Source organism: Drosophila arizonae, chromosome 4 (assembly GCF_054131065.1).
Source record: "Drosophila arizonae isolate 15081-1271.41 chromosome 4, UAZ_ARI_1.0, whole genome shotgun sequence".
Taxonomy (NCBI): Eukaryota; Metazoa; Arthropoda; class Insecta; order Diptera; family Drosophilidae; genus Drosophila; species Drosophila arizonae.
The window spans coordinates 8,750,089-8,777,611 of record NC_142924.1 but is presented as its reverse complement, the minus strand read 5'-3'; the positions used below and the strand labels follow the sequence as shown (position 1 = coordinate 8,777,611).

The 27,523-nt window shown below is 41.8% G+C and overlaps 1 protein-coding gene across 3 annotated transcripts in view; it reads left to right on the top strand.

The window, feature by feature from the left end:
- dpr6 (defective proboscis extension response 6) overlaps nt 1-17,858 on the top strand; it is a 93,614-nt gene extending 75,756 nt beyond the window's left edge. Inside the window, exon 6 of one of the 3 annotated variants that reach the window (XM_089468801.1) lies at nt 14,806-17,858. In XM_089468801.1, coding sequence (XP_089324927.1) covers nt 14,806-15,212 — 407 coding nt within the window. In that variant the 3' untranslated portion in view covers nt 15,213-17,858. The remainder of the gene's footprint in view (nt 1-14,805) is intronic. The other 2 variants (XM_089468799.1, XM_089468802.1) reach the window with 2 other exon arrangements.
- The last annotated feature ends 9,665 nt before the right edge of the window (nt 17,859-27,523 follow it).

The following is a 27,523-nucleotide window of genomic DNA, read 5'->3' as shown; positions in this document are numbered from 1 at the left end:
TATAGTAAATGTCACTGGCATGGCCAAAGGCCAAAGCCCAACCTACCACCTACCACATGCCGCATGCCACATGCCGAGAGACTGTGGGCGAGCGAGAGAGCGAGAGTGCGGGAGACTGGTTGCCCTAACCGTGTCCGGGCTAGTCGAGCAATTCGACTTCCGTTTGCACAGGCATTTCCGTTCGCCTCCAAATGACAGCTTTGACTCAATGGCTTCAATCTTTAGCTGCCAGCAGCTATGTTTATACGTATTACAAATTGAGTAGCATTACGAAGGGTATGTGTATGTGTAGCTACAAAGTAAAGATGCTTTTGCCCATTTGTCATTCTCTCAGTTTTCTGCCAAAAGAAAAGGATTTTTATACTTTATAACTAAGATGCAAAACTAAGCACACAACATATCTTTACAAATTCATGACATTCATTACACAACATAAACCTAGCCCCAGGGCGGCTTTTACATGCGTGCTTGGATACACTTGAAGAAATAATCGAAATTATTTACCATTCATTTCCTGTTCAAATCTAATTGAGGCAGGAAATATTCCTTGACTTAATAAAGAAAAGAAATCTTAATTTCCTTTAGATATTCAGAATGTTTGTAAAATAATTGATATAAGCTTTCGTTGGTCTCTTTGAAATGCCTGTACAGTTTCTTTTTCTGTGTTTATTCAATATTTGTGTATGTCACCTTGCCTTTGGCCTGGGGCCAGCAGCTTATGTGCTCCTCTGCCTGTTGCCCACCTGCTGTGTGGCGTTTCGTGGAGACGATTCACCCTAGGTGACATATTCATTTCTTGGACATTTTGATTATTTCAAGCGAAGCGAGAGTCCGTTAGAGAATTTGCCATTTTGACATGTGCCAACTACAGACTGCACTCTCACTATCTCACTGTATCGCTCTCTCTATTTCTGTCACTCGACATGTGTGAGTGTGTGTGTTGGGCTAAATGGTAATTTGTCTGGCAGACTTGGCCCTTGTGTGTCTGTTGTGAGTGCTGTTATTGCCAAAAATTGCATTTCGTTTATTAATTAAACACCAATTTAGCTGTCGCAATTCAATTACGACCCTCTCAAGCGTCAATTTCGCTGCAGTTGGCGGCACAACAACAACAGCAACAGCTACAACAACAACTGCGCATAAATTCACATATTGCTTATTTAGTATGCGTTGTCGCAGGGGTAACTGTTATTTTATTACCACCAATCGGACTACCAAATCAATTAGGCTTTGCCTAACTATTACGCATACGTAATTATGCATACACATTAGGGTTTATTCATTTTGTTACAAATGGTGCTCATGCGACATTGTCTAATGTAGTGGAATGTATGTATCAACTAGATTCCTTTGTACTATATTATAAATTTAATTTATCTTCCAGCTATTCTATGTACTTCCCTGAGATACCCACTTTCACACTCTTTGTATCATCATCGCAATTTGCATTTGTTTCAGTTGGTAAACATAGGCTAATACAGCGCTTATCTCGCCTTAGATTGTGTAACGTCGCTTTAAAAAAATTGTTGTATTAAAACAATTTTTTAACGCATATTTAAGGCATTTTTGTTCCATTTTTATGTTCACACTTAACTTTGGGCTCTTGTTTGGCTTTAATCAATTTTGACGCCAATTTGTTGGTTGATTCACAAAACAAAAACAGGAAAATGCCGTTCATTTAGTTAACCCAAACCCTACTTGTTGTTTGTACGTTGTCTATTAAAAACCCCAGAGACCCCTGTCCCCATTACTCCTGCTTTTTTCCATTTTTACCCTAGCAAACCGTTTTCAGCAATTTTTCCTATGGTTGTGTAGTCACAATCCCGAAACAACAACCAAATATAAAGTAACAAAAACAAAAACAACAACAACAACATAAAACAAAAACAAAAACCTTCCGCGAGCATATTCAAAATTGAAACATGGGAAATCGCAAAATGTTTTTTAGCTGTGCTTTCACTCAGTTTTTGTTCAGTTCATTTTTTTTTTTTTTTTTGTATAGTAGGCAGGTCATAGTTCATTGTTTTACGTGTCGTATTGTTGGATAAACAAATGTTTATGTTTTTGCTTATTAAGCTGTGTATTTGTTAACACTTTGTTATGTCTGCCAGGACGAGCGCGGGTCTGCACATCGATGCCTGCAATCTTACTTTTTTGACTGGACACCGGACACCGAGCTGCAAAATGACTTTATTTCAACGTCAGTTGCTGCGAGAGCTTTTTGAAGCAGAGAAAACAAAAATCGTGCACTCGCCCATCGGCCCATTGAAAAGTGAAAACTAGATTTGACGGTCAGCTGGCTAATTGAAGGTTGCCCCGCCAACTGTAGATAAAAGTGTGCTGCACGCTAAGAGTCGAGCTGCCATTTAAAGCAACGGCTACTGTTATTGCTACAGCTATAGCTGCTACTGCTGCGTGCCACACTAAAAAAAATTTACTTAAACTTAAAAGCATTTGCTTTTAATTAAAAATTTCCACTTGCCGCACTTTGCCACCGCACTGGGAATTACAAAAACTAACATTGTTTACACACACACACACACACACGCACATACTTATTCTTACACATAATCAATTTTGCTATGCAATTTTAATTACAAATTGTGGGCGTGGTGGTCAGCACACCATCATATATACACACACACATACACACACGCAACCCATTGGGCATGCTTGGGCGTGTGTAAATAGCTACATAATGGATACGCAGTTGTGTCCCAGAGGCGTGGCCACGCCTCGTTGACATTCTTCGAAGCTGGCAGTGATGCGCAGACAGTGTCTGCAAGAAGTTAATACACATGACGTGCAACAAATTATATTTATCGCGCATCGTCAAGCATCAAATTATAAGAACGCAACGGCAACGGCAACGGCAACGGCAAAGGCAGCCGCAGCAGCACGAAGGTCCTCGACGAGGCTGTTGCTGCTTCGGCTGCTGCTGCTGCAAATTGATGCTTAAGGACAATTTTCACTTCATTACACGCTGGTGCTGCTGCTGCTGCCGCTGTTTCTTCTTTTTTCGCGCTACCCCTGGTTACAACTATTTTTCAAGGAAATTTTTTCTCCGGCTGTGCCGCTGCTGCTGCTTGCCTGCTCGACGATTAATTCTCAAGTGTTGCTTAAGCAGCAAAACATGCAACAGCAACAGCAACTCAACAGCAACAACAACAATTGCAGTTGCTGCCACCGTGAAATTACAAATTGCGCCCGCCGGCAAGAGATGGCGCCACGGTCGCCGTCGCCGTCGCCGGCGCTATTGCTGCCGCCACAGCCGCAGCCGCTGCCCGCTGCCCGCTGCCCGCTGCCCGCTGTGCACCTTTGCATGCCTAATTTAATAAGAAAAAGTGCCAGCCTGTACATCATTTAAAGGCAACATCCACACACACACAAACACACTCGGCCATAATTAATTGTGATTGATAGAAGAAATTAGTTGCCAGCGGCTTGGCGGGTTGCTCGACCGGGCTAAAACAGATGGCAACGCCAGCAACAGCGGCAGCAGCATCGGGCCAAAAGGCAAGATGAAAAATCATTTCACAAACTGTCCCAAAAGCCAGCACACACACACACACAACAAGGCACACATATAAAGAGTGATCCGCGCACCTGCACACGGCAAATGGGACATCATAAAGAAACTCAATTTGTTGCCGCTCGAGCGATTTGTTTGCCACGCAAATGAACAAAACGAGAAACAAGCAAAATGGCCAAAAATGTAGGTGTTACCTTTTGGTATGTATGTGTGTGTGTGTGTGAATATGTAGGAGATTGCATATGCAGCAAAAAACCGTTGGCCATTTTAATTTATGTCGCCTGGCAGCGCTTTGCTAAGCTGCTTAACATTTGGCCCAAACACCCGAAGGGACACGACCATCTGCCTCCGCCCGAGGCGGCTACAGCATAACCTTAAAATATAGCCAAAGACTAAAAACAACGGCTTAGCCTTAGCTTTGCTCTCTTTCTCGTTCTTTCTCTCTCACTGCGTGGGTGTGTGTGCTTGTGTGTATGTGTGAATATAATACGGTAGCAAATTGAAAATAAACGTTTCGCGCTGGCTAAAAAACGCGCTGCTACTTTTTACATCGTTTATCTAAATGTGTGTGGGTGTATGGGCATGTGTGTGTGCGTCTAGGTGTGGCCTGCTCGTGCCATAAGCCCTTGCAGTTGGCTTAAAAAACGAAAAGTTTCTGTGGAAAGTTACTTGCCAATATCTCACAGTAATTTGCTAGAAGCTTTGAACCGTTTTTCTTTTTAATTTAACTCTTTTTTATAACCTAAAGAATGTTGTATATGTATGTATATATGTAGACATACATATATATGCTTATATAAGCATTTTTAGTTTTTGGTCAAATGCCAATTTTATTTGTTATAATGGAATGGATCGAGTTACTGTTTACAACAGAATTAATTAAATAAAGTAAAGAATTGACGTATTATCTACTGCATGCTTAACTCGAAGCTTTTTACATTTAAAATAACACAAGATCAGATGCTATTCGATTGTAACGAGAAAATCTACAGCTGCAAGAGTTCGCACTCAGCTTACAATTTGTATTAGGCTCCAGCCACATAGTTCCGCTTCAATAGCTCTAAAGATATTCATCAGCAACAAACAAAAGCTAAATATTTTTGCTTCACAGAAAAACCAATTTGAGCTTACAACCTATTGCAAAATTTAATTTTGCAGCATTTTTAGGGCTGGCCACAAGAAATTTTGAATGTGAAGCACAAAAGCATAGCACGGCTTGTTACTTTATTTTGGAAATTGCAAATTCCGAATTGTGCATCGATTTGGATGCAATTGCAAAGTTAAAAGTTATCACAGCTGCACCAACTGTGAGAAGCCATGTTGATTGTCTGGAGCTCACAACTGATGCCTCGTCCAGATATGGGCATATCGTGCACTGTCCATATCAAAACTTCATATATACAGCATCATCTGTCGTCATCTTCTGTCCGATGGCTCTCTTCTGGCTGCCGCCTGGAATTGTGCTCCATTTCGCATAAATGTCGTTTGCTTGATTGTAGTGGAAATTGTTGTTGATAAATGCAACGCAAATGTGATGCTCCACTGTGTCCCTCTCCCCCTCCCTCTCACAACACTCTCTTCTTTTATTTGTCTTTCATTTAACGGCTCTGTTGTTTTCTTCCAACTGGCTTTTCGTATCAAATTGTTATTTCGTATATCGATTTACCTATTACTCGATTCCAATGCCAAAAATGAGCTTGGAAAATATTGTCCGATGCTGCGTGGAGCCATTGCATTAAATAAATTCAAGGAACTTTGAAAATGTTAGAGAAAACTTTTATAATTAAACGCTAAGCTCACTTGGATATTACTCTACACGTAATGATACGAGTGCGTGCTTTTTCTATCTTATATCAAGTTATTTTTTACTCTCGTTGCTGTTTCTGTTGCTATTGCTGTTGCAGTTGCTGTTCGAGGAATTTCTAATTTAAAGTTGCAAAAAATTATTGCAGCTGCAGCATAAAATCGCACGTTTTGGCCAAACTTGAGTAAACAAACAAATGCGCTAACATGGCTGAGGGCCATCAACACGACCACGCCCCAATGGGAAAAGCTGACTGCACTAGCCGGAAGCTGGAAGCTGGTTGCTGGTAGCTCCTAGCTGCTAGCTGCTAGCTGGGCAGCGCGTAGTTTACGCTCATTACACGCCACCAATAACTAGACACACACACACATACATATATAGATATATATAGAAGGGGCAACACTTTGCCGGCAGCACTTAATTACAAAATGGTTTTTTGGCCAAGAGCGTAAGAAGCAACAGCAGCTGCCAGAAGCCTTAGGCAAGCATCTCACTCTGTGTGTGTGGGTGTGGGTGTGTGTGTGTCTGTGTGTGTGTCTATGTGTGTGCATTATTTCGCTTGTCTGGTTGCTTTTGTGTTGCATGCAGCTGCAGCTGCTTCTACGTCTTGCTGCTGTCAATTGCAACATGCGACGTTGCGCTTTTTGTGCCAATGATGATGATGGGTACAAGTTCCTCCAGCCGGAGACACACCCACGCCTCAGCCCCCATTTAAGTTGGCTGTCACAGGCAGCTTAATAGGTTTTTGTTGTACCCAGACATTTATGCAAGCAGAGCGCATACAACAAGTTAGGGCTGCCAGCCCACCTAACCGCCCAGCAGCTGGCTTCATTTTTTTTTTTTTTTTTTTTGTGTCTACTTCTCTCCTCGAGCTTGGTTTTTGTTTGGTTCTGTTGATGGTTTTTAAAATTATTACATCTTATTTACAATGTGCGAGCTGTGGTTGTGGGCCGCCCGAAGAGGCGTGGTGGCGACATGTTGTTGCGCCTGCTGCTTGTAACAAAAGAAATGTTGCAAATTAAGCGCTCGGCTGCATGCGTACAACTTTCAAGTGCGCTGCAAGCAGAACAAAGCAGCTGCAACAACAACAACAACAACAACAACAGCAAATGCAATTGCAGTAAAATTAAATAAAAAATACTCATGTTTCTTTATGTGGCATGCAATACGCACACCCAGACACACACCCGCAAACACGCACACACACATACATACGTATCCATGTTGGTTGGCTTGCTCGTAATTGTATTTCAACATTTTTGCCGTACTTTGCTGCGTATACGTGATATTTTATCATGCTGTTGCATTTTTAATGCCACAACAAGAACTGCGCGAAAATATGTCATCGTTTTACAAGCGCTTTAACCGCACAACTCTTTTCTGTTTCGCCTTTATTTTATTTGTTACTGCGTGCCCGTTCGGCCGCCCCCTCGCTGCCGTTATTCAAGTGCGGCAAACTCATTTTGCGAGTCGGTTACTTGAAATTGGATTAAAGTTGCTTGGGCGCTGCTCTCAGATTTTTATTTGCTGCGCTGCAAACTTTTTAACAGCATTGCGCTTGAAGTTGGCTTTAATACATGTCCAGTTAACATGCCAGTGGCCAGCGTGGGCGGGGCTGAAAGGTAGCTGCCGAGTGTCGAGTCTCATTTCATGCACACGACAATATCTGTGAAAATGCCGGTAATAATATTTGAGGTGCTCCGCAATGGCGCCTGCAATGGCATATGTATACTGCACGTTTCACTGTTAGACAAGCCAGTAGCCTGTCGCCTGGCCGTTGCCTCTCCCCCCGACTCCTCCAATACCTGTATGTCTGCCACTTACACGCTGCCTGCCATTGCCCACCTCGAGCAGCGCCCCAACGGCCAACGGTCCGCAAAAGCAAAAGCAAAAGCTGACCCAGAATGCAACTTGTGCCGGTTAGTTGGCTCTGTGCATGCGTGTGGGTGTGGGTGTGGGTGTGTCTGTGTAAGCTGAGCTGGGGCTGAAGCAATGTTTTACTAACCACAAAATGCTGTAACTAAACGCGCTCTCACACTCGGACTAAATAGATAGAGCTAGGCAGACACGAAGCGTGCAGCACTACTTATGGACCACTTGAGGCAGCTGCAGCAGGTAAAACTGCAGCTTGTTTCGTAACTTTGCCACACACACACACTTACACACATCTATACATAGACACCCACAACATATTGTTATGGCCATGCCAAAGTTCTTGGCCCCAAAAATTGTCAACGTTTTTGGTTGCAATGTTTAGCACATTGACAGCATAAACTTTAACTAGCATTTTGAACGGGCAGCCGCATCCCAAGGCGCTGGCACATTAAATAGTTATAAATGTTTGCGAAATAGTTGCTCTTAAAGCCAGAAACTTTTCCTGATGAGAAAATATTGAGATTTTTATCCACAAAATACTTTGCTCTGTACGCAAATCTAAAAGTTTTTGTTTATATTTTGTTATGTTCATTTAATTACATTTTAGATTCACAGAATTATTAAATTCATAATGAAATTGGGCTAAAGTTTTAACTCTTTGTATTGCTATATAACAGACATTTTTCCTTTTTTATTGTATTCATATTTGCATTCATCTCAGGGCCCAATTTATTTCTTATTGAAAGCATTTCTGATTGAAAAGTGGAGCAATAAGTAAGATTTTATATAGCACTTTTCCCACTCAGCTAATAAAACTTGCTGACAGAATATTGTTCGAAATATTCTAGCCAGACTTTAATTGCCTGCAACTTTTGCCAAGGCAAAAGCTATTTGTAACTGAAAGTAATATAATTTGGGTTTTTCAATGTTCGGCTTTAGGACTGCGGCTGCTCCAGTTGAAAACTAAGTGGACGCTAAGTGCACTTTTGCCTAATTTGGCAATCATTTAGGCACTCAGTGGGTCAATCAGCCAATCAATCAGCTTGACATAGGCCAGGCAACATAATCCTAATTCAATTGCCCGGCCACGTAATGGGAAAAGCCGAACAGCATCAACTCGACTGGCAGAGCGTTACGTCTGGTCGGTGTAATATAATCTTGTCAAGCACTGTACGGCTGTTTAATCAGGCGTCAGACATCAAAAAATGTAATTCGAAGTGCTCGCACTGCTCACTGCGTATGAGTGATATTCTCGTGTAAAATAAAAAGGATTTGGCTTAGCGAGCCAACGATTTGGAAGCCAGTGAGTGCGCATCTGCGGTGCTTCGATAAAATTCGTTAGATAAATCAGCAGAAAAATGTGGGGAGTGCTGGCGCAACCCTTTGAGCACTTGCCAGGCCAGCAAAACTAATTGAAATCCGTACGAAAACTCATTTATTTGCTGGCCAAATTTGAAATCTTTGCAACTGGCAGGCAGGCGGCAGCTGGCAGCGCAGTTAATTTAAATATAATATTTGAGTTGAGCGGATCGATAAATATATGAATAACGCTAACTTTAAATTATGCTTCTATTAACATATTCGAATATTCCAAGTCTCATCCTGACGTATCAAATAAGAGAAAGTCGACTGTCCGGCTTGTTCCTTCTTGCATAATTCTTTGGCTGTGGGTGAGCAAATCCGTTCGATAACGAAATAAATTGCTTTCGGCAAATGCTTAGTGCTTTGATTAATAGCAACAAGCAGCAGGAGCAGCAACTGGTTCTCGAATAAAGCAACTTCTGTCCACACTTTGCTGGCTGGCTGATTGCTCCTTGTTGCTTCTTCTACTTTATTCCTTACTGATGAACGCACATTTACTTAAATGTGTTGCTTCTGTGTGCCCTGTGTGTGTGTGTATGTGTTTGTGTGTTTGTGTGTTTGTGCCGTACGAATTTAATTGAGTGCTAAATGGCACGTAAACTGATAGGTCAACACACACACACACACACACACACACAACTGAAGCCAAGCAAGCGCAGACGGACGCCACAGACAAACTTTTGCCATCGAAGGCGTTGCCAAGGACATGCGCTAGAAAATCCAAGTATGTGCATCAATGGTACACGTCTGTCAGCAATCGACGGCAAGGACAAGCACTTTTCGCAAATTGTGTGGGCGTCAATTAATTTCTTTATACATATAATGGAAACTTTACATTTGTTAGCCCGGCCCGGAAAAGTATGCAACACTTTTTCGATTTGCGCCCTTCGCTCGTTTTGTGAAATAATTTGCTTGCCGAGTGCGTCGCATTAGCTGCGCAATTTGTTTGGTAATCCCCATTTGGCAAGTCTTTGTGCTTGAATGAGCAGCAAGGCCTTGTCGGCCAGCTAATCCCTAGTGTTGAATGAGAGGGCATACAACGTCAACACGTGCAAATAAAGCATTCAAATTGAAGTCAGAACAACGTCAAAGGCGCCTTGACCGCAATGGCTGAGCTGAGGAGCCGCTCAGCGCTCTCTGTCGCTCACACTCAATCTCAGTGTGGGTTTGACTTATACAAACAGTAAGCCACATGCACACACACACAGAGACACACCACATGCCACACATTAGCCGCACACATTAAACGAGCTCAGTCGCCGCACGTCTCAAGTTTATCAAAAGACAGGAAAAAGAGGAGAAAAACTGGGAGCGAGAATGGAAGGCGCTAAAGGCAGACAGAGCACAGATGAATGGGGTTATATAGATACACACACACACATAGGCAACAATGGAATGAGATAGCACATGAGAGAGTTAGAGCAACACGAACATAACCTCACTTAATTCATTCGTGATTTATTTGACTTACTTTCGGGGACTTAAAATGTGGTTGTAACTGGTCTTCGGCATTCCGGTTTGAGCTGAGAGAGAAAAAACAGAAACGAAACTATTTTTGCGGTCTGCCCATAGCCCACCGAAGTGCTAAGACTGGCTTGCAGTCGTGGCTCTCAATTAAAAATTCCTCTTGAGCTGCTCAGAATTCAATTCAAATTTTCGGCACAGATTCTTGTAAGCCTTGGCAGAAGCCAGCAAAACCGCTGATAAAATGCGACAGCAGCAGGAGCAGCAGCCACACACTCACATATACAGACACACACATTTCTAGAAAGTTGGCTAAGCCATGCAAAAGCAAGTTTCAATTTTTTGGCTCGAAACGGCATTTTGTCACTTTGACAAAATTGTTGGTACTTTTCGAACAGGGGCTTAAACAGAGGGGCTCGGTCCAGACGGAGGCTGGGCCTGGCTGGGGGCCTGGATTGGGGCCCAACTTGTCGTTCAAGTGACATTCAATTATTATTTCAGGCAGGGCTAAAAGTTTTGCAACAAAACGAAATTTAGCTACAAACGAGCAACGACAATATTGTTAGAATATATAGTATTGCGAGGCAGAGAACTGTAGGGCACTGAGGCAGCGATAGCCGAGGACACGGAAAGACGAGCAAACAGTCAGACAGTCAGACAGACAGAGAGACAGAGAAACAAACAGAGAGACAGGCAGGCAGACAGAGAGACAGTCAGACAGTTAGATAGCTAGTTGGATAAGAAGAGAGGCATAATGCGTATTTGCGCATTAAATGCAAAACTTGGCAAATAGTTTGTGTGCCGAAAATAAAATCAAAACAAAATCTAACAGAAATAAACGGAAAAAAATTCAAATTAAATGAAAATCAAAAAGTTTTCAATTGCATTTGATGAAAAGCGAGCGACAGCCAAGACAAGCACAAGCCAAGCAGCATTAAGCATGAAGAAGCTCAACTTTGTTTTAAGCTTAGGCCGACTTTTAAACCAAGAAAGTTACAAAGATAAAAGCATTTAAAGTTTAAACCTCAATTAAGCTGCAGGCGGGGGAGGCGACGCTGGAAACACGAAAAGAGAAATATGTAAGAAATGAGATACAAAAGCTGTGAACGCTTGAAGATTCTAATTCATGTGGAGGAAAGTTGTCTTTGGTTTTTACAACTCATTAACAAAAGTCAAACTCTACGAGATATATGAGGTATTTGTAGAGTCTTTATAGGTAAATTTTAATGCACATTCGCGAAAAGTTGTTGCATGCCAAATGGCTGGAAGGCGGTCGAACTACGAGTACGAGTGCGCGCAGTTTTGGGCAGAGCCAGAAGCATGCAGCTTAAAATTAATGACAGCGGAGTAAATGTCAGCGCAGAATGAAAAACAAGCCCGAAATGCCAGGCGCAACTTTGCCAACCGCGACGTAATTGTATGTGTGTGTGTGTTAGTATATGGCAAAAACAATAACAGGACGTGGACAAGGATGTGAGCGTGGACGTGAATGTGAATGTGAATGTGAACGTGGCTGCAGACAGGAGCGGGCAACTTGAGAAGGACGCTGCCGACTGCGATGCATGGTTTCCGGTTTTTGTTCGCGCGCTGGTATTTTCCGAGCTCCGCCGTACTCTGCCCTGCCGCGCCGCTCTGCCACGGCTCTGCCATTGCGTGCGCGAGTGTCGCATATGCACATTTTATTTATAAACTCACAGCAAAGTAGAAAATAAAAAGCGTCCAGCTTCGAGCGCTATGCACCTCAGCGGATGGCAGCTCGCGGCCCTCCCAGCAAAAGCTGGGCCCGCCGCCCCCTTCGGGTATTGCATGTGCAGCGATAAAAGTGGTAAAATGCTTATCAAGCTCAAGCCGGATGTGCACAGTGTCAAACAGCGGCAAGCAGGAGCTGCACGAGTAGGTAGCAGCAGCAGCAGCAGCAGCAGCTGCGGCAGCTGCAAATAGTTTTTACGGCAACTGTAATATAAGCGGTAGTTTAATGCATAATTGAAAAGCACGCAAAGTTAAACAATAGAGCGCCCAGGGAGCCCCCGTCACACTAAACACAAGCTGACTGCAAAAAGGGTTTACACTGAGAGAAAAAACGGCGGGCACTCACAATGATCAACATTATGAAATCAAAAGCAATTGTAAGCACTTCCGACCCTTGGGTACATATTGATTGAAATTCAAAATATTTAAAATGTTGTAGAGTTGCCTTTATAAGCGAACCCTGTAGACCTTCAGCTCTTCTGGTTCAATGATTAGCCATTCAGTTTTTCTGGCTTAGCACTTGTGTTGACCAGTGTTAATCGTGTTAAAGGGCACCACATCGCTTCACTGACCATTTTGCTCGTATTTGACTTAATTTACGAGTCACAACACGGCAAGCAGCGGAAGAGGGGGTCAGGGGGTAGAGGAGGTAGAGGGGCGGCGCCGCCAGCCAAGGAAAAGCCCTGGGGAAATTTGTGTCAAATCACAATTTAATGGCAATCAACATTTTTGCTATTTCGCACTTGCTTGCACTTGATAATGGTAATTATTTAACAATAAGTGTGCGATGGAGCACGAAACAGGAGCGTTAATGAACTGTGTAATGTTTTTACAATTATAAGCGTGAAACACAATTGAAAATCGACACATTGAAAGAAAAGCGTAGCTAGAGTGGGACTTAACAATCAGTGCGATTACATACATACATATATATTTTTGTATTATATGTATATATATGCTAATTGAATGCCCACTTAAGCCAAATCAGGCCAAATCGGCGCTTTGTGTCACACTTGAGCTGCACTTAAAGAGCGCTCTCTCAGCCGTCAAACATTACTCGTCTTCATCCGGCGACTGCACAAACAAAACGCGCTATAAAATGTAAAAATACTGCCAAAGTATGCAAAGCTCCTCATAAAAACACTCAAAAACTAACGTGCATTGCAGCCAGGCAGCAACTGTTGGATGCTGCTGCTGTTGTTGCTGTTGCTGTTGCTGCTGCTGCTGCTGCTGCTCCAACAACCATGTCCTTCGTCCTTAGTCGCCTTTCGGCCTTCCTCCTCTGTGGTGTGTGCGTGCTTTTGTCTGCGCTTCGGTCTATGTCTGTGTCTGGAGCTACTTGCTTAGCTACTTCCTGCCGCCTCTACATGCCCTGGCTTCCTTCCTGAAAATCCATCAGCGCTAATTTTGCATATTTTACTTTTACTTTATTTTTTATCTCACACTCTACGTTGCTCTATCTCTCTGTCTGTCTGTCTACCTCGCTCCCACTCAAGCATCTCTCCTGCTCAGCACTTTATGCGCTTTTATTTGCTTTAGCCGGCTTGTGACTTGTGTTTTCATAGCCGCAGCCCAAAGATATTTTAGCTATGCACAGTTGAGGGCAATCCGGATTCAGTGGCCTTGTGTCTGCTCTGATGATGAATTATGTGCGCCACGTACGTTATTAATAATTCCTGTCCTGTCAACAAATACATTGTTACATTTGCCCACACACCAGCCCACGGTCCGGCCCCACATCCAGTCAGCCAACCAGCCAACCAATCTTCACGCCTTTCCTAGCCGCAGGCTCTGCTCACATTGCGTATGCGTAATATGTTTATTTTCAACACTGCGGCCAGATATTTATTAAGCAGCTGCTGCGCTGCTCCGAAAAAATAACAACAAAGCGTGCTTTCAAATTGAGGCCCATGGCTTGCTGGTGGTGAAAGGGGCACAGGGGATATCTGCAAAGAAATACGGCCGTGACGCAAATCACGTTTAAAGCAACACACAGCAGATGACGAATGCCATTTTGTCAACACGGAGGTCAAATAGCTCGAAGATGGGGAAAAAACAACAGCTTAAAGCTTATTAAATTTATTAAATTCAATCAAGCTAAACGTCTGCAGCTAACACGATCGACTCACGTAATACGCAGCAGCTGCGGCATTACGCATACACCGCGTGTTGCGCCATCGTCATCGCTGTGCCAGGCTGAGGGCTGAGAGCTGAGCGCTGTAAGCTGTGAGCTGTGAGCTGAGGGCGCTTCCGATGTTTGTTTGCACGTTGTATTGAGTTTCAAGTGCACAAGTTAATTGCTTGAAAAATTGAACTCAATCAATTACAAGGGCACGCGACGTGCATACGTGTGTGTGTGTGTGTGTGTGTATGTGTGGGAGCGTGTGAGGTGGAGCGCAACCAAGGCGTTGCCTGCCGCGAGCAACTGTTTTATTACAAGAGCACGCCAGCACACATCGCGTGCATCACACGCATCGAGTGTGTGTGTGTTTGTGTGTGTGTGTTAACACTCCGCTTAATAACGGCAATTAATTATATTATGTTGCATACTTAAGGGCGCGGCAGATATTACATGCTTTTGGGGCAAAAACTTAAAGTTGAGCGCATTTAATTGGATTCAATTTACCAACTCTCAGCTCGCAACTCTCAGTTTAGCTAATTATTTTGTGCTGTGCCGTCATTTGCATCTAAATAGCTACAGCAGAGCTGACGTCAAATCAAATGTCGGCACTTTTGGGGCCAACTGTGGCCAGGCCAACGCAAACAGACGCTGCACATTAATTAAATATTTATGTGTGCTGCACACACCCACACACATACGCACAGACACTCACAAACAAATAAACAATTATATGTGCTAGAACCAAACAGAGCGCAACAAATAAAGAGACAAACAGCAACAACTACTTGACTTGCAGTCAAACACACACACACACACACACATCCCTATTCAGTCGCTTATTGTTGAAGTACAAATTTAATATCTAAGCTAAAGACAATGCAATAAAGTTGAAATTAGTTCGGGCCATAATTTCAGGTGAACATCCGGAGGCAATGCAAACTGGCTCATCCGGTTGCCAGTACAATTGGCTGACAATTGTCATGCTGCTTGGCCTCGTGCTCGGCTACAGTCAGCGGCAGCAGCAGCATTGTGCCACTCTTGCCTGCAACAGAGACAGCGTCACGCTCGCGGCCAGTGAAAGTGGCAGACGTAGAACAGCAGGAGCACCAACTACAGCAGGAGCAACGACTACAGCAGCAGCAGGAGCAGTAGCAGCGAAACGGACTGCTGCTGGCCATGAGGCAACGGCTGCTATTAGCTACAGTAACAGCAGTAGCAGCAGCAGCAGCAATAGTAACGATTACCAGTCAGGCCACGCCCACTCCCACGCCCACGTCGAAGCTAAACGCTGCTGTCACAGATGATCGCAGAGCGGCATCGAATGTGGAAACTAAACAACGCATGTGAATGTGTTCGTGTGTCTATGTATGTAAGTGTAACTCTAACTCTGTATGTGTACGCGAATATGTGTCTGACTGTCACGGCTAGCTAAATATTGGCTTAGTTAAGCAAGCCAAGTCCCGTTTGCCAGTTCTAAACTAGCAAGTCGCAACTTTCCCGGCACCCTAGGCGAATGGACTAACATTTAATGTGTATTTTGTATAGTTTAAGCAGCGTGTAAATAGCAAATAGCAAACTTATTAACGTAATTGCAACATCAAATGTATCACATTACAAACAAAACGAAAGTATGAAATAAATTAAAGTAAATACAAATAAATATAAATACAAATATAAATATAAATTAATGCGAACATAAATACAGAGATTTTCGCAAATGGCTCTTTAAACAAACACATGAGCCCGAAGCCAGAGCGAGGTGCATAAAATAATTAGATAAAAAACGCAGCAACCGCAACAGCAAATACCAGAAGAAGATGACAGAAGCGGATGGAGAAAAAACTGTAACACTCAGATTGAATTGCCATAAAATATTTAAATTAATTGCTATATCATGATATGCAAATATTTGCGCTCACATTGGCAGTGCCAACTCAAATGTGATTCTTTATTTGTGAAAAATTAAAAATCAGTTCTTTTTATTCAATAAATGACAATTATTTTGCAAATCGAATGGGCAAAAAAAAAAATCCTGAAATATTTAGCAAATACTCTCCCTCCCTGCACCTCTGAGGCTTCTTCAAGAGTATGCGAGCTGCATAAATTTGTTATTAAATATTTGCTCTGAGGCCTATTTTTCACATTAATTAAATACAGTTACCGCAAAAATATAAAAAATTATGACTTTAATTTCTTATTATTGCATTTCTGCCGGAATTACATTTTTTAATTATATTTGCTCAGCAAATGTGTACACAAAATGGTTGTATCTTTGTGTTGCAATTTGATTTTATGTTCTGTGCGTATGCAAATTCAAATAAATTAATTTAATTTAAAGTCACTTGACGTTCGAATTTCTATTTGACAATGCCAATTGCTAACTCATAATAAAAAAAAGATAGCCATAGAAAAAATGTTGAACTATTTGTTCAATGCAAACACTACAAATGGCTCAATTATTGGCTACAATGCAATCAAAAATTGGTAATGTAATTAAAAGTTGTTTGAATGTCGCTCAGCCTGCAGATGTACAGATGTAGGCTGTGGCTGTGCCTCTGGATGCGGATGCGAATGCGGATGTGAATGTGAACGTGGCTGTAACTGCACGCTGTAATTCATATTGGGCAACAATGATATTATAATGAAATTTAATCTAAAGCCTCATTATAATTGGTTATCAATATTGTTGCTGTTTGTGCAGTGCAGTCGAGCGCCAGAATAATGGTCTTAATAATGAAAACAATTAGTTGCATTCCAATCAATAAAAGCTGTAAAAATTAATGTTAGTACACTCTACATATGCATATAATATAAACTTAATGATTATAGCAAATGTCTGCTTAATTGCGAGCATGAAATACGATTAAGACTTTTCAGTTTTCCAAATTAATAAAAATAATCAAAAACTCTTCCTTTTCCCAGCAATTGTAAGCATTGAAATTCGTCTAAACATACTGTAAAATGTTAATAAATTATACATATACATATAGAGTATACATATATATATATATAGCATAATTGTATGCCAGCCAATTTGTATATGTTGCTCAGCATTTGTGTTAGGCTGTTGCCCAAATGCTACGATCTAATGGCTACGATTATGGCATTAATTCCAGTTATATTGTAGGTCATCAGACAAAACAAATTCCTGTACATTAAAGTTAATTAGTGAAACTTTAGAGCGCCTGTGAGAGAGTGTGAGTGAGCGTGTGTGAGAATGTAATCCCAAAATAAGCTATATAAACAACCTATACTTAAATTATTATTAGATTTAAGCCAAAAAATTATGCATCTGAATAAAGCAATTGAATTGTGTGAATGGAAGGAAGCTAACTACACATAAATATATGAGTATATAAACCCTACAATACTTTTAACTGTTGCATTCGAATACAAGTAAATTGATAAATAAACAAAAACAATTGATCAAAGTGTGTATTATAATAGTATACCATAGAGCATAGTAACATTTATAACTGGGCAGTCAAAATCAATAACAAAAGCATAAACATAAGCATCAACAAAAACATAAACATAAGCATAAACAACTGTGCACACGCGAAAGCATTGACATAATAGATAAGAAGACTTAGCAGAGCATATTACAACAATAACAGAATTCATAGAAACAATAACAAAAGCCATATGCAAATGCTGTCAGCAGAATGAAAAAAGAATTGCAAAAGAGGAGACAAAATAAAACAGAAATTGTAAACTGCTGTGCGTGTGGCACGTGCCACTGTAGCAACAACAACTAAAACAACAACTATGTACATTAAACAGTGCAAAACGAAGAACAATTAAAGATTTTTTTATTTAAAAAAGAAAAGAAAAAATAAGAGAAATCTGAGTTTACGTGTTTTGATAACTTATGAAGCGGATGCTTTTGCAAACAAGTCGTGCGTTTCTTTTGCAACGAGCTGTTCAATTATAGTATATGCAAACTACGCCACGTCACTCCTGCCTGTTCTGCCCGCATCTCCACCTGTCCTCGACGACAGCCAAAGAAATGAAAAATAAGCTGCAACGTATGCGTGTGTCACATGTAATCTCTGGATTATAGACAGCAACATCAACAGGCAGGCAAGCAGGCATGCAGTCAGGCAGGCTGGCAGCCATGGGCAGAGTCCTTGCCCAGGCACTGGGGCACGAACGTGGCAAATGGGCACTTTTTAAAACTGGGTCAGCGTATAAATCGAAACGGCTTAAGCGGGAGGAAGCTAAGGCATCAATATTGGCACATCGAAATATTACATGCTCTTTCAAGTCTTAATTTTCAGCATCAAATCTCACTGTATTTACATATTAAAATTATTTTATAAGATTTGAGCAAGGACGCATTGAATTTCAATTTTTAAAATCACTCAGCTTAAGTTAACCAGCTGTTTAGCAAGAATTTATTTTCGTATTATGGCTGAGTATACAAAAGGAAATGCGGTGCGCACTGCTTGCCATAAGCTCAATATCCGCTTGCACTGCTTTAACACTGCTTAGCGACAGCGTCTGTTAAAGCTGATTACGCAGCTATTGTGGGCCGATGTGGCAAAGAGTATCTGATAATTCCCTTCACTGCGAACTTTGACAGAGGCTGCAACAAAACACGCATACCAACTGCAAAGCCTCATTAATTAACACACACGGCGAGTGAGGGAGAGAGAGAGAGAAGGAGCAAGCATGCGACAAACAGAAATGGAAATGGAAAAAACAACATGGAAATTAAATGGCAACAACAATTGGCGAATGCAACACTCAAACACACAATTGCAGCTGTAATTCTATTAAAATTCGCCACAAAGCGACGCTAATCCTCATGCATGTCCGCAGCCAAAATAATCAAGCTGGCCAGCCACATGCAAGCCAAACAGCAATGAGCGGAGCCACGCCACGACGCCAGATTCTGTTGGTTTTTGTGACTGCGTTGGCATAAAAATATTTATACGCTCGCTTGGCCTTTCGAATTGATGCGCGCTGCTTATGCAAATTTTCTGATTTTTCCCATTTTTTTTTTCAGCTTTTTGTGGTTCGGTTGGCCAAGCCACGTGGTTTCTGTCGTCCTTGTCCTTACGCTTCCTCATTGGACATGCCCAACAGCATGTAATTTGGCCTGATAGATTTTATTTAATAGCCTAGCATTAGACACATTTGTTGCCCCGCAGGAGCAACAGCAGCAACAGCAACAACAGAAACAGCAGTCGCAGCAGCAACAGCAATATTAGCCGCATCAGCAATCGCAGCATTTTCGATATATTGATTCGAGACCAGCAACGCACAAAACATTTTGAGCTTTGCTTTAAAAGCGCGACCCGCGCACACGTTACAAGTTTCCAGTTGGCATTTATTATGGCCACAATTTAGCAGATTTTATGCGCTAATTTTGCAGTAAATTTTTTGGTCTAAGCGTTGAAAGCCTTTTACGACCTCTAATATTAGCAGCAAAAGCGAGTGAAATGTGGCATTTAAATAAATGACAAGAGAGATAAGCCGAACGGGTTAGGTTAGTGGGACAACGCGAATGAGCTCAATGAGATGAGAAACAAAAGTGTTTTGAACTATTAAGGTGAGTAGTAGATGGAGTATTCAATGTATGGAAATGGAAACCAGCTATGGAATAGTTTAAAGAGTTCTCTGAACTATGGCAGACATACGGCTTAGGTGTAGAGGCACGGCAAACCCAAAAAAGTTGGGCTCGTTTAATGAAGCTAGCCAAATTCCAAATTTGTGTTCTTTTACTTTTGAACTTGTTTGATATAAGAAACTTTTTATGAACTTAATGATGAACGAGTGGGAAACTAGCAATATATATATAGCAATATAATATAGCAAACAATGAGCAACTATTTTGCTAGGAGAGTACGAGAATGATATAATGCTGAATGGTGTTTTGGTAAGCTTAGGAGAAGGCGCATTGTTGAAATTTCGATGTTGCTACATGATTTTAATTGGAATCTTTATACACGCCGCATTACGTTTTTGTTTAGTAGCAAGTAAGAAGCAAGCTGAATTTCTATTTACCCCAAATTGGGCAACAACGTTTCCTTTTATAGCATAGCTCGCCAATAACTGTTGGTCGTTTCTCGATGTCTGCATTATAGCACTCAGAGAGCAACTAACCAATTGCGTTGCCTCTTCAACGAGCTCGTTCACGATCGAGCAGAAACCTTCGGCTCAGTTTTATTAAGCAAAAGGCCTGCTGTGTATGTATTGGTATGCACGAGAGGGATCTGTTCGCTAAACCCATTCGTATCGTACGTGAATTGGGTGTATGCATGTATATGTGAGTTGGTGAACTATTTCTTCACATACTGAGTCTCTCTGTGCAATCGAACGGCGATCGTATTGCTCCCTAAACGAAGCTCGTTATAAGAGCGCCACACGAACAGCTCAACTGAGGGCGCTCATCAGAAACGAGAAGAACCGAAGGCAATTTCTCAGAGCGACATGATTCCATCGGCTGGTTTCACAGGCAGAGTGTAAGGAATAAAATGGTTAGCCGGTATTTTATGTAATATTTTATGCATATTAAATTATTGTATTTCCTATATTTTTTATTTTATATAGTATATGATATTCTTAATCTGTACATGCAGTCTCTCAGTCTCGCCTAATTCTCACCATAAACAGATCCTCAGCCAAACAGAGCAGAACGGCCAATATGCTTTGCGTAGCGCAGCTGTTGATAAAAATGCGTGATGCGTTAATATACGAATTTCTAATAGTTTTGAATGCATTTTTACAACAGATTTATGGTAATATGTGTGCGTGTGCGGGTGTGCGTGTGTCGCACTTTGTCAAGGACCGTTGATGTTGTTGTTGCTGGGCGTGGTCAGCTGGACAAACGGGAAAAAGTGGCCGCAGGCAGAGCCGCATGAAATGCCAGTTGAATTATATAGACCATTTGAATGAAATTATTTTAATTGCGTAAATCACTTTGCAGCCAACCAAAATTCAACAATGCTGCGGCATTTACAACGACTTCTGTGCGCATATTTATATGTGTGTGCGTATGTGTGTGTGTGAGTGTGAGTGGGGGTCACTTATTGGCCCATTGTAGGCGACGCAGCTTTGGGGTGCTTCAATGTGAGCAGCAAGAGGTGATGCATGCAGCAGAGAGGAATGAATGGAACAGAACGCTAAGAGCAGAGATGGGATGCCGGCAAAGATGGCAGTGGGGCAGTGGCGCAGTGGTGCAGTGTTGCAGTGCGCCTGCAGTTGTGAATTGGAAACTAACGAACAACAGTACTCGAAAATTTAAACAAATATTTCAGCTGGCATATTTGCACTCCATTCCAGAGTAATTGTTTTCCCTAGGTCGCCAGTACAAATAAATTTTGGCAACAATTGCCATGGCAAACACTATAAAAACAAGCGAATGCAAACGAGCTAGCGCAGCACTCGGATACCCTGTAATAGCGAGGGACTGTAATGCAGAGAAAAGGGAAGTAGCTAAGCATAGCTACAGCATTTAAATTGATGAAGAAGAGCTCTACTCGCATGCAGTTATACCCTCTCCCATTCCACTCGAGGGTATTCAAAGTGCAGTCATGGAAACTGCCCCACTGGGATGCAGTGCAGTTATTGGTTGGCTTGTTTCATTGTAATTGCGACCGTAATTTGTCGAAATTATCAGTAATATTATAAATTAATTTCAGTTTAGTTCGCAACTAGAGGGACATTTCCAAACACGCCGTTACACGTGGCGTATGCGTGCTATCGAATAGAAGCACACATGTTGCGACACCTAAAAAGGCTGATCATAATTTATGATATGTGCGCTGTCAGTTTTCGGCAACTGCATTAATAAAATATGCAGTTAACAATTCCCAGCAACAACAACAACATCAGCAGCAACAACAAAAATGAAACATTTCCATTTCCAGTTCCATTTCTGTTCGCAAGCTCAACTTTTGGCGCTGACAACAAGTTGAAAGTTGATTTGGCTTCTGCTCTCTGTTGCAAATCCTGCAGCCCTGCGAGGCGTGACCCATTGAAAAGTTTGCTTTGAATATGAAATAGCCAACAGAATATGCGTGCAGAGCTAAGCAAGCACTTTGGCGCTAACAGCTCAAGACGACCCCACACATGCCCTAACAATGCCCCGTCCCATCTCCAGCACGTTCGATTGCTGTTGGCCAAGTGTATTTGACTTGGATTTGTTTGGCTCTCAAGTGGTTATTGTTGTCGCTGAAGCATAATGCATGGTCGTGCGCTATAAAGATATGAGCTGTGATGCGATGGGATGCGATACGGTGCGATGCGATGCCGGCAGCATGATAAATGATATGGCTTAGTCGCGCTCAGTGCGCCTCCAAGTAAAGCCTGAAAGCCTGCCCATCTGCCATGCGAACTATTATGATGTGCTTAGAATCAAGTACTTACAACATATTTGCTGACAACAGAAGGCAGGCGGCAGACAACAGACAACGGACAGCAGACGACGACAGCAGCCGACAGGCATCAGTTGCACTTAGCACTAAGTAGTTTAGCAATAGAAAATGATTTCAATGTGCGGCAAATTCCACTTCAGTTCAGCTTAGTTCAATTAATGTGAAAAACTGTTAGCGATAACATATTCCCCTCGACTGCTGTTAAACTAATTATAGAAGAGGAAATTACTTATCATGATAGGTACTTTTAATTTCCCTTATTTACAAATATCCCACTGCGAATTCCCTTTTCGACCTATTCGCGGTACTTTAAGAAGACCATATGTGTAAAGGACATATTGTTATATAGCCAGTAGACAAACCTTGTTTGAAACTTTGCTAGCATAACAGCAGAATTCAACGAAATACACTTAACGAATGTTAGCTGTTCAGCCAGTTTAGCTCATTTAACGTAACGTTATTTATATTAGTTTCAAATGTAGCATACTCTCGGGCTGAATATTTCTGTTATATCTGTGGATTTTATGTGCGAGGACTTGTTATAAAATCAAGACACCACGCATTGCTACAGTCGTTTTCATTTATTCATTCAACTGTGCGAAAAGGGAATTTTGTCAAATGTTAATAATCAAGGAGCGCTGTTAAGTTACGGTGTAGCTTATGTTAATTTTAAAACCTTACATTTTATGTTAAATTAACTCTTTAGTGATAAGGGAAACTGGTAAACTATTCATTTAAATTTAAATTTTTAATTTAAGAGTATAATTGAGAACCTTACTGCACTGAGTCCCACCCTTTAACCCTTGGTACTTCTTCCAGTCGAAATTCCACCTTCTCAAACTGTTTTGCTTCTTGGTAATTTTTATGGAATTGAAATCTGTTTTGCGCAGCAACTAATCAACTCTGAGCACAAAACGAAATCTTGGCTACGCCCACCGTTGGCGGCACAGATGAAAGACAGGCGAGAGCACAATGCTTAAAAGTGTCCTCGTAGATCACCGTGCTGCACAGTGCTCTATCGCTCGATAGCTCGCTGTCGGAGAAGACACGCTTCACTATGGTTTAATTGCTTTGAAATAAGCCACACCCACGGTGCCGAAAATTTCATCTCGCACGCACATTATGGCTGTCGTGGGGTAAGGGGCGGTCCGCTTTGATCTGCAGGATCAGAGCGGCCGGCGAGGGGCGCGCCATCAATTGCGGTTGGCTTGAAAAGCGGTTTGGTTACGCTGTTGACGCTGTTGATTCTGTTCCCTTGGCCCAGCTCTTACTTATCCTAGACTGAGAGAATGAAGTGTGTAATTCGAAATTAGCTGAGCTCCGCTCAGCGGCACCTTTGTGCGCACCTGCTGGCAACATGTCCTTGTGCTCGGCTACTCAGTTACGCATCAGATAAGGACACAAAGGATCGCCGCTATGCGTAGCAGTTGCCTCTGCATCTATCCATCTATCTGTGTCTACCTACATATAGACAGACGATATATAGTTGTTATTGATTTGTTTGCTGCGGCGACTTCATTCAGTCGTCCGAAATCGATTTGCATGTTTCGAGTTAATTCGTTACCGATTCAAAAACCTAACTTCAAAAGCAGAATTTATAACCGCACACATCTGTATGTACATTTATAATCAGACTAATTTTAGGATAATCATATCAAAAGTAAAAAAAAAAAAAAAAAAAATCTATTCAAATAAACAAAGCTGAACGAACCAAGTCCGCCTGCATAGACGACTGTGATTGCTGCTAATCAGGTTTTCTTCTCAGCCAAATTAGATTTCATTTTCATATTTCAATTTCGAAACAGTCGAACAGTCGAGCAACCGCACAAAATGCAAAATCAGTAAGACCAGTAGTCGCGACATGATATAAATTAACTGTTTTGACTTTGTGAAATGAAATGCGGCCTCTTTGAAATTCCAATTCAAATCGATCTCTTGCAGCAGCGCCACTGAAAAAAAAAAAAAAAAAAAAACAGTGGGTGACCGAATCACAAAAAAAATAACGGAGAACGTCATGACTATAAAACACCTTACAAATACGAGATTCCTACAATAGTTAAAAGCTTGATATCCATATAGATGTTTTTATATTGAACTAACTTGGAGCTAACTCTAGAGAATATTCAAGAAATAGATAGGCATATCGAATCTCTTAAGCAGTAGATATAAATATAGCTACAGATTCATTATTTCACCTCAAAGACATTTGGACTCTGGGCATAGTTCAAACTATTATTGAACTAGCCAAGCTTAGCTCTAACCGCTAAAGGGTATAACATATGTGATATTTAAAATATCATTAAGAGTAGTATTGGGCTTTTTTGGCTGGGGTGCTGGCCATATCTTGGTATCGTTAGAGTTGCCAGCGCACCGATTTCTTTTCGGCTTAAATGGTTTATGTGCGTTTGCAACCAGTTTAGGCCGTTGCCTCTGCCGCTGCCGCTGCTGCTGCTGTTGCCGTTGCCGTTGCTGTTTTCGTATTCCATTTAAAGTTTTAGGTGGGCCGTGGCCGGCGCCTTTGAAGCGTGCATCTCGTTTACCACGTGCCGAGCCCCACTCAAACTGAGAGACTGCGGCTCAGATTGAGTTTGAGACGAGCTTCCGACTGGGCTTTTGCGTCAGCAGTCGCAGCAGGAGTTACAAAATATGCCGACTGATCCAATGATCCAATCAAATCAGCGACAAAAAGCGCCATTTGAATTAATAAACAAAAATGTTTATCAATCTATAAATATATATACATACATACATATATATCGAGATATGTATATGCATATCTGAGTTTATTATTAATAAATATGCATTTTGATATTCAGTCTCTCAAGCCGAGTAGCGATTCAAACGATTTTAATGAGGTGCTCTGCGTTTTATGATTTAATTAAGCCTCCATTCTGCAGTTGTTTACTTCGATTTTATTATGAGTAACTAGTATATATCTAGATATATAAATATATATTTATATAGAGCCTAAGCCCCATTTGTTGTGCCTTAATTATGAACGTTTTAAATTCTTAATGAATGCCCCATTTGGCGATTGCCGACGGCCGAGGACGGGGGTGTTGGGCTCTTCAGCGACTTCAGGCATGCGACAATGATTTAAATGATAACGAAGACCATCTGCATAATATAGTAGAAGCTGCTATTTTGGCATTACGGAAAGTTTCTATAAAGGGAAGCCCCAACTGGAACAAACCGGAGCAAAAACTAGCCCCATTCATGGATCCATTAGGCAGCTAAATAATTATATACGAAACTATTCCCACTCTGGCAATTCAGCGAACTCTTTCCGAAACAAACTCAAAAATTAGTTGATTTAAAAGTCTCATACATACTATGCTAAGATTTCGGTTTCTTTTCATACTCCCTAGCTATTAAATAGCTAATCTAGACCTAATGTCATGTCACAATATCCATCAAGCCCTCCACTTTCGGTTAATCCTTTAACCACTCGCTCACTTCCGCATGCCCTTAGCAATAACAACGACAACAGCAACAACAACTGAGGTTGGTAAAAAGCGTGTAAGAGCTGCCCAACGAGAGCTTGGACATGGAGGTCCGTCCAAAAGGGGAGCTGGCGACATATGTAGGTTGCGTTTTGTAGCTTAGAATCAACGTCGGATCAGCGCAAATCTCTGTGATCTCTGTGAATGTGGATCTGTTGCCTTCGCTGCCGCTGCTGGCACCTCTGTCGCTGCCGCTGTCTCAGTCGCTGCTGCTGCCGCTGTCGGTTGAACACTTTGATGTCCTAATTGGTTTATTACTTTGTCGGCATCTCGAGTCTTCTTTGTGTTTTTGTGTTTTTTATTCTTTTTTATGCTGTTGCCTGTTTTATTTATTTCTTTATTTCTTTGGGTTTTCATGCGGCCGCTGCGCTGCATTGTGTAAAAAAAAAAATACAAAAAGAAAATAAAACGCGCCCGTTGCGGCTCTCGAATCCCGAGCCAAGCTCCAGCCTCAAGCCCCAAAGCGGCTGAGCACGCGCACAGCACGGGAATGGGCCAGGGGCATGGCTACATACACTCCAAGGGAGCCGCCCCGCCCCACCCCGCCCCCTGTCGCTCTGCCGCCCCTCTACATGGCCTATGCCTGTTTACAATGTTGCCGCGTGTGCGTTCAATCAACATGTTGCGATATCAGCGCAATTTGTCATCCCATAAACAACAATGCAACCTGGCTAAAAGCTTGCCCCTATATCATATGCCGGCCGAGGCAATAATCGGTTGCAGAAAGACTATACTTATGCGTGCATGCGATGCTCAGGCGAACAAAGGGAAGACCTACCTCAACCAAATACATTGTAGCCCTACCATAAAAGGTGTGCGCTTTAAACAACAGTTACAAATCATTCAACTTGTTGCAATTTGATATTCTTGTACAAATTTTGTGTAAATTCATAATTTTATATATAAAGTTCTCGAATACATATATATGTTTATATATCACTTATTGCTTAATTTTGTTTTACACAGTCTTCCTCCTTGTTGACGATTCTTCATCGTGTTGACGCCGTAGTCGCTGTAGGCGTAGTTGACGCAGCTGACGTCGAAGTCGCCGCTCCAGTCTGATACGCAGCCGCCTAAGCTGCTGTAAGCGCCGTCTACGTGCATTCGACAATCTGATGGGGCTGAGGTTGAAGTTGAGGCTAGGGCTTGGGCTGAGGCTGGGGCTGGGACTGGGGCTGAGGCTGGGTCTAGCGGTGCTGATGATGCTAGCAGTGGTGCCGGTGATTCTAGCAGTGGTGCCGGTGCTCCTGGTAGTTGTTGCAGCTCTTCTAGTAGTATCGTCGTAGCTGTAATCCGGATAATGATATTCATAATCGCTGCTAACAAACTGAACCAGCAAGCAGCAGCAGAATAATCCAAAAAGTGGAACAATAGTCGACCGCATTGTCAAAAGCGAATGATATGACTTGATAACCCCATCAACTTATATGGCAAAATGATTGCTAGCCGAGCAGCTTGGATCAACAGCTGTTCTCTAAGGTGAGCGCAGTTGGTTTCTGTTTACGTGCGGCGGATATAGTAAATGACTTCCGATCGATCAAATAAACACAAATTGTCAAGTTCACAATGAGCTTACATTTCCAATGTCGATATATCGGTTAAATAAACAATTTGCTCATTCGTTTCATTAACACTTTAAGAATTGTTTGTAAAAGATGTTTTATATGGGGTCGGATTATTATACTTTTAAGATGTATCAGATTCAGTAAAATAAAGCTGATATATAAA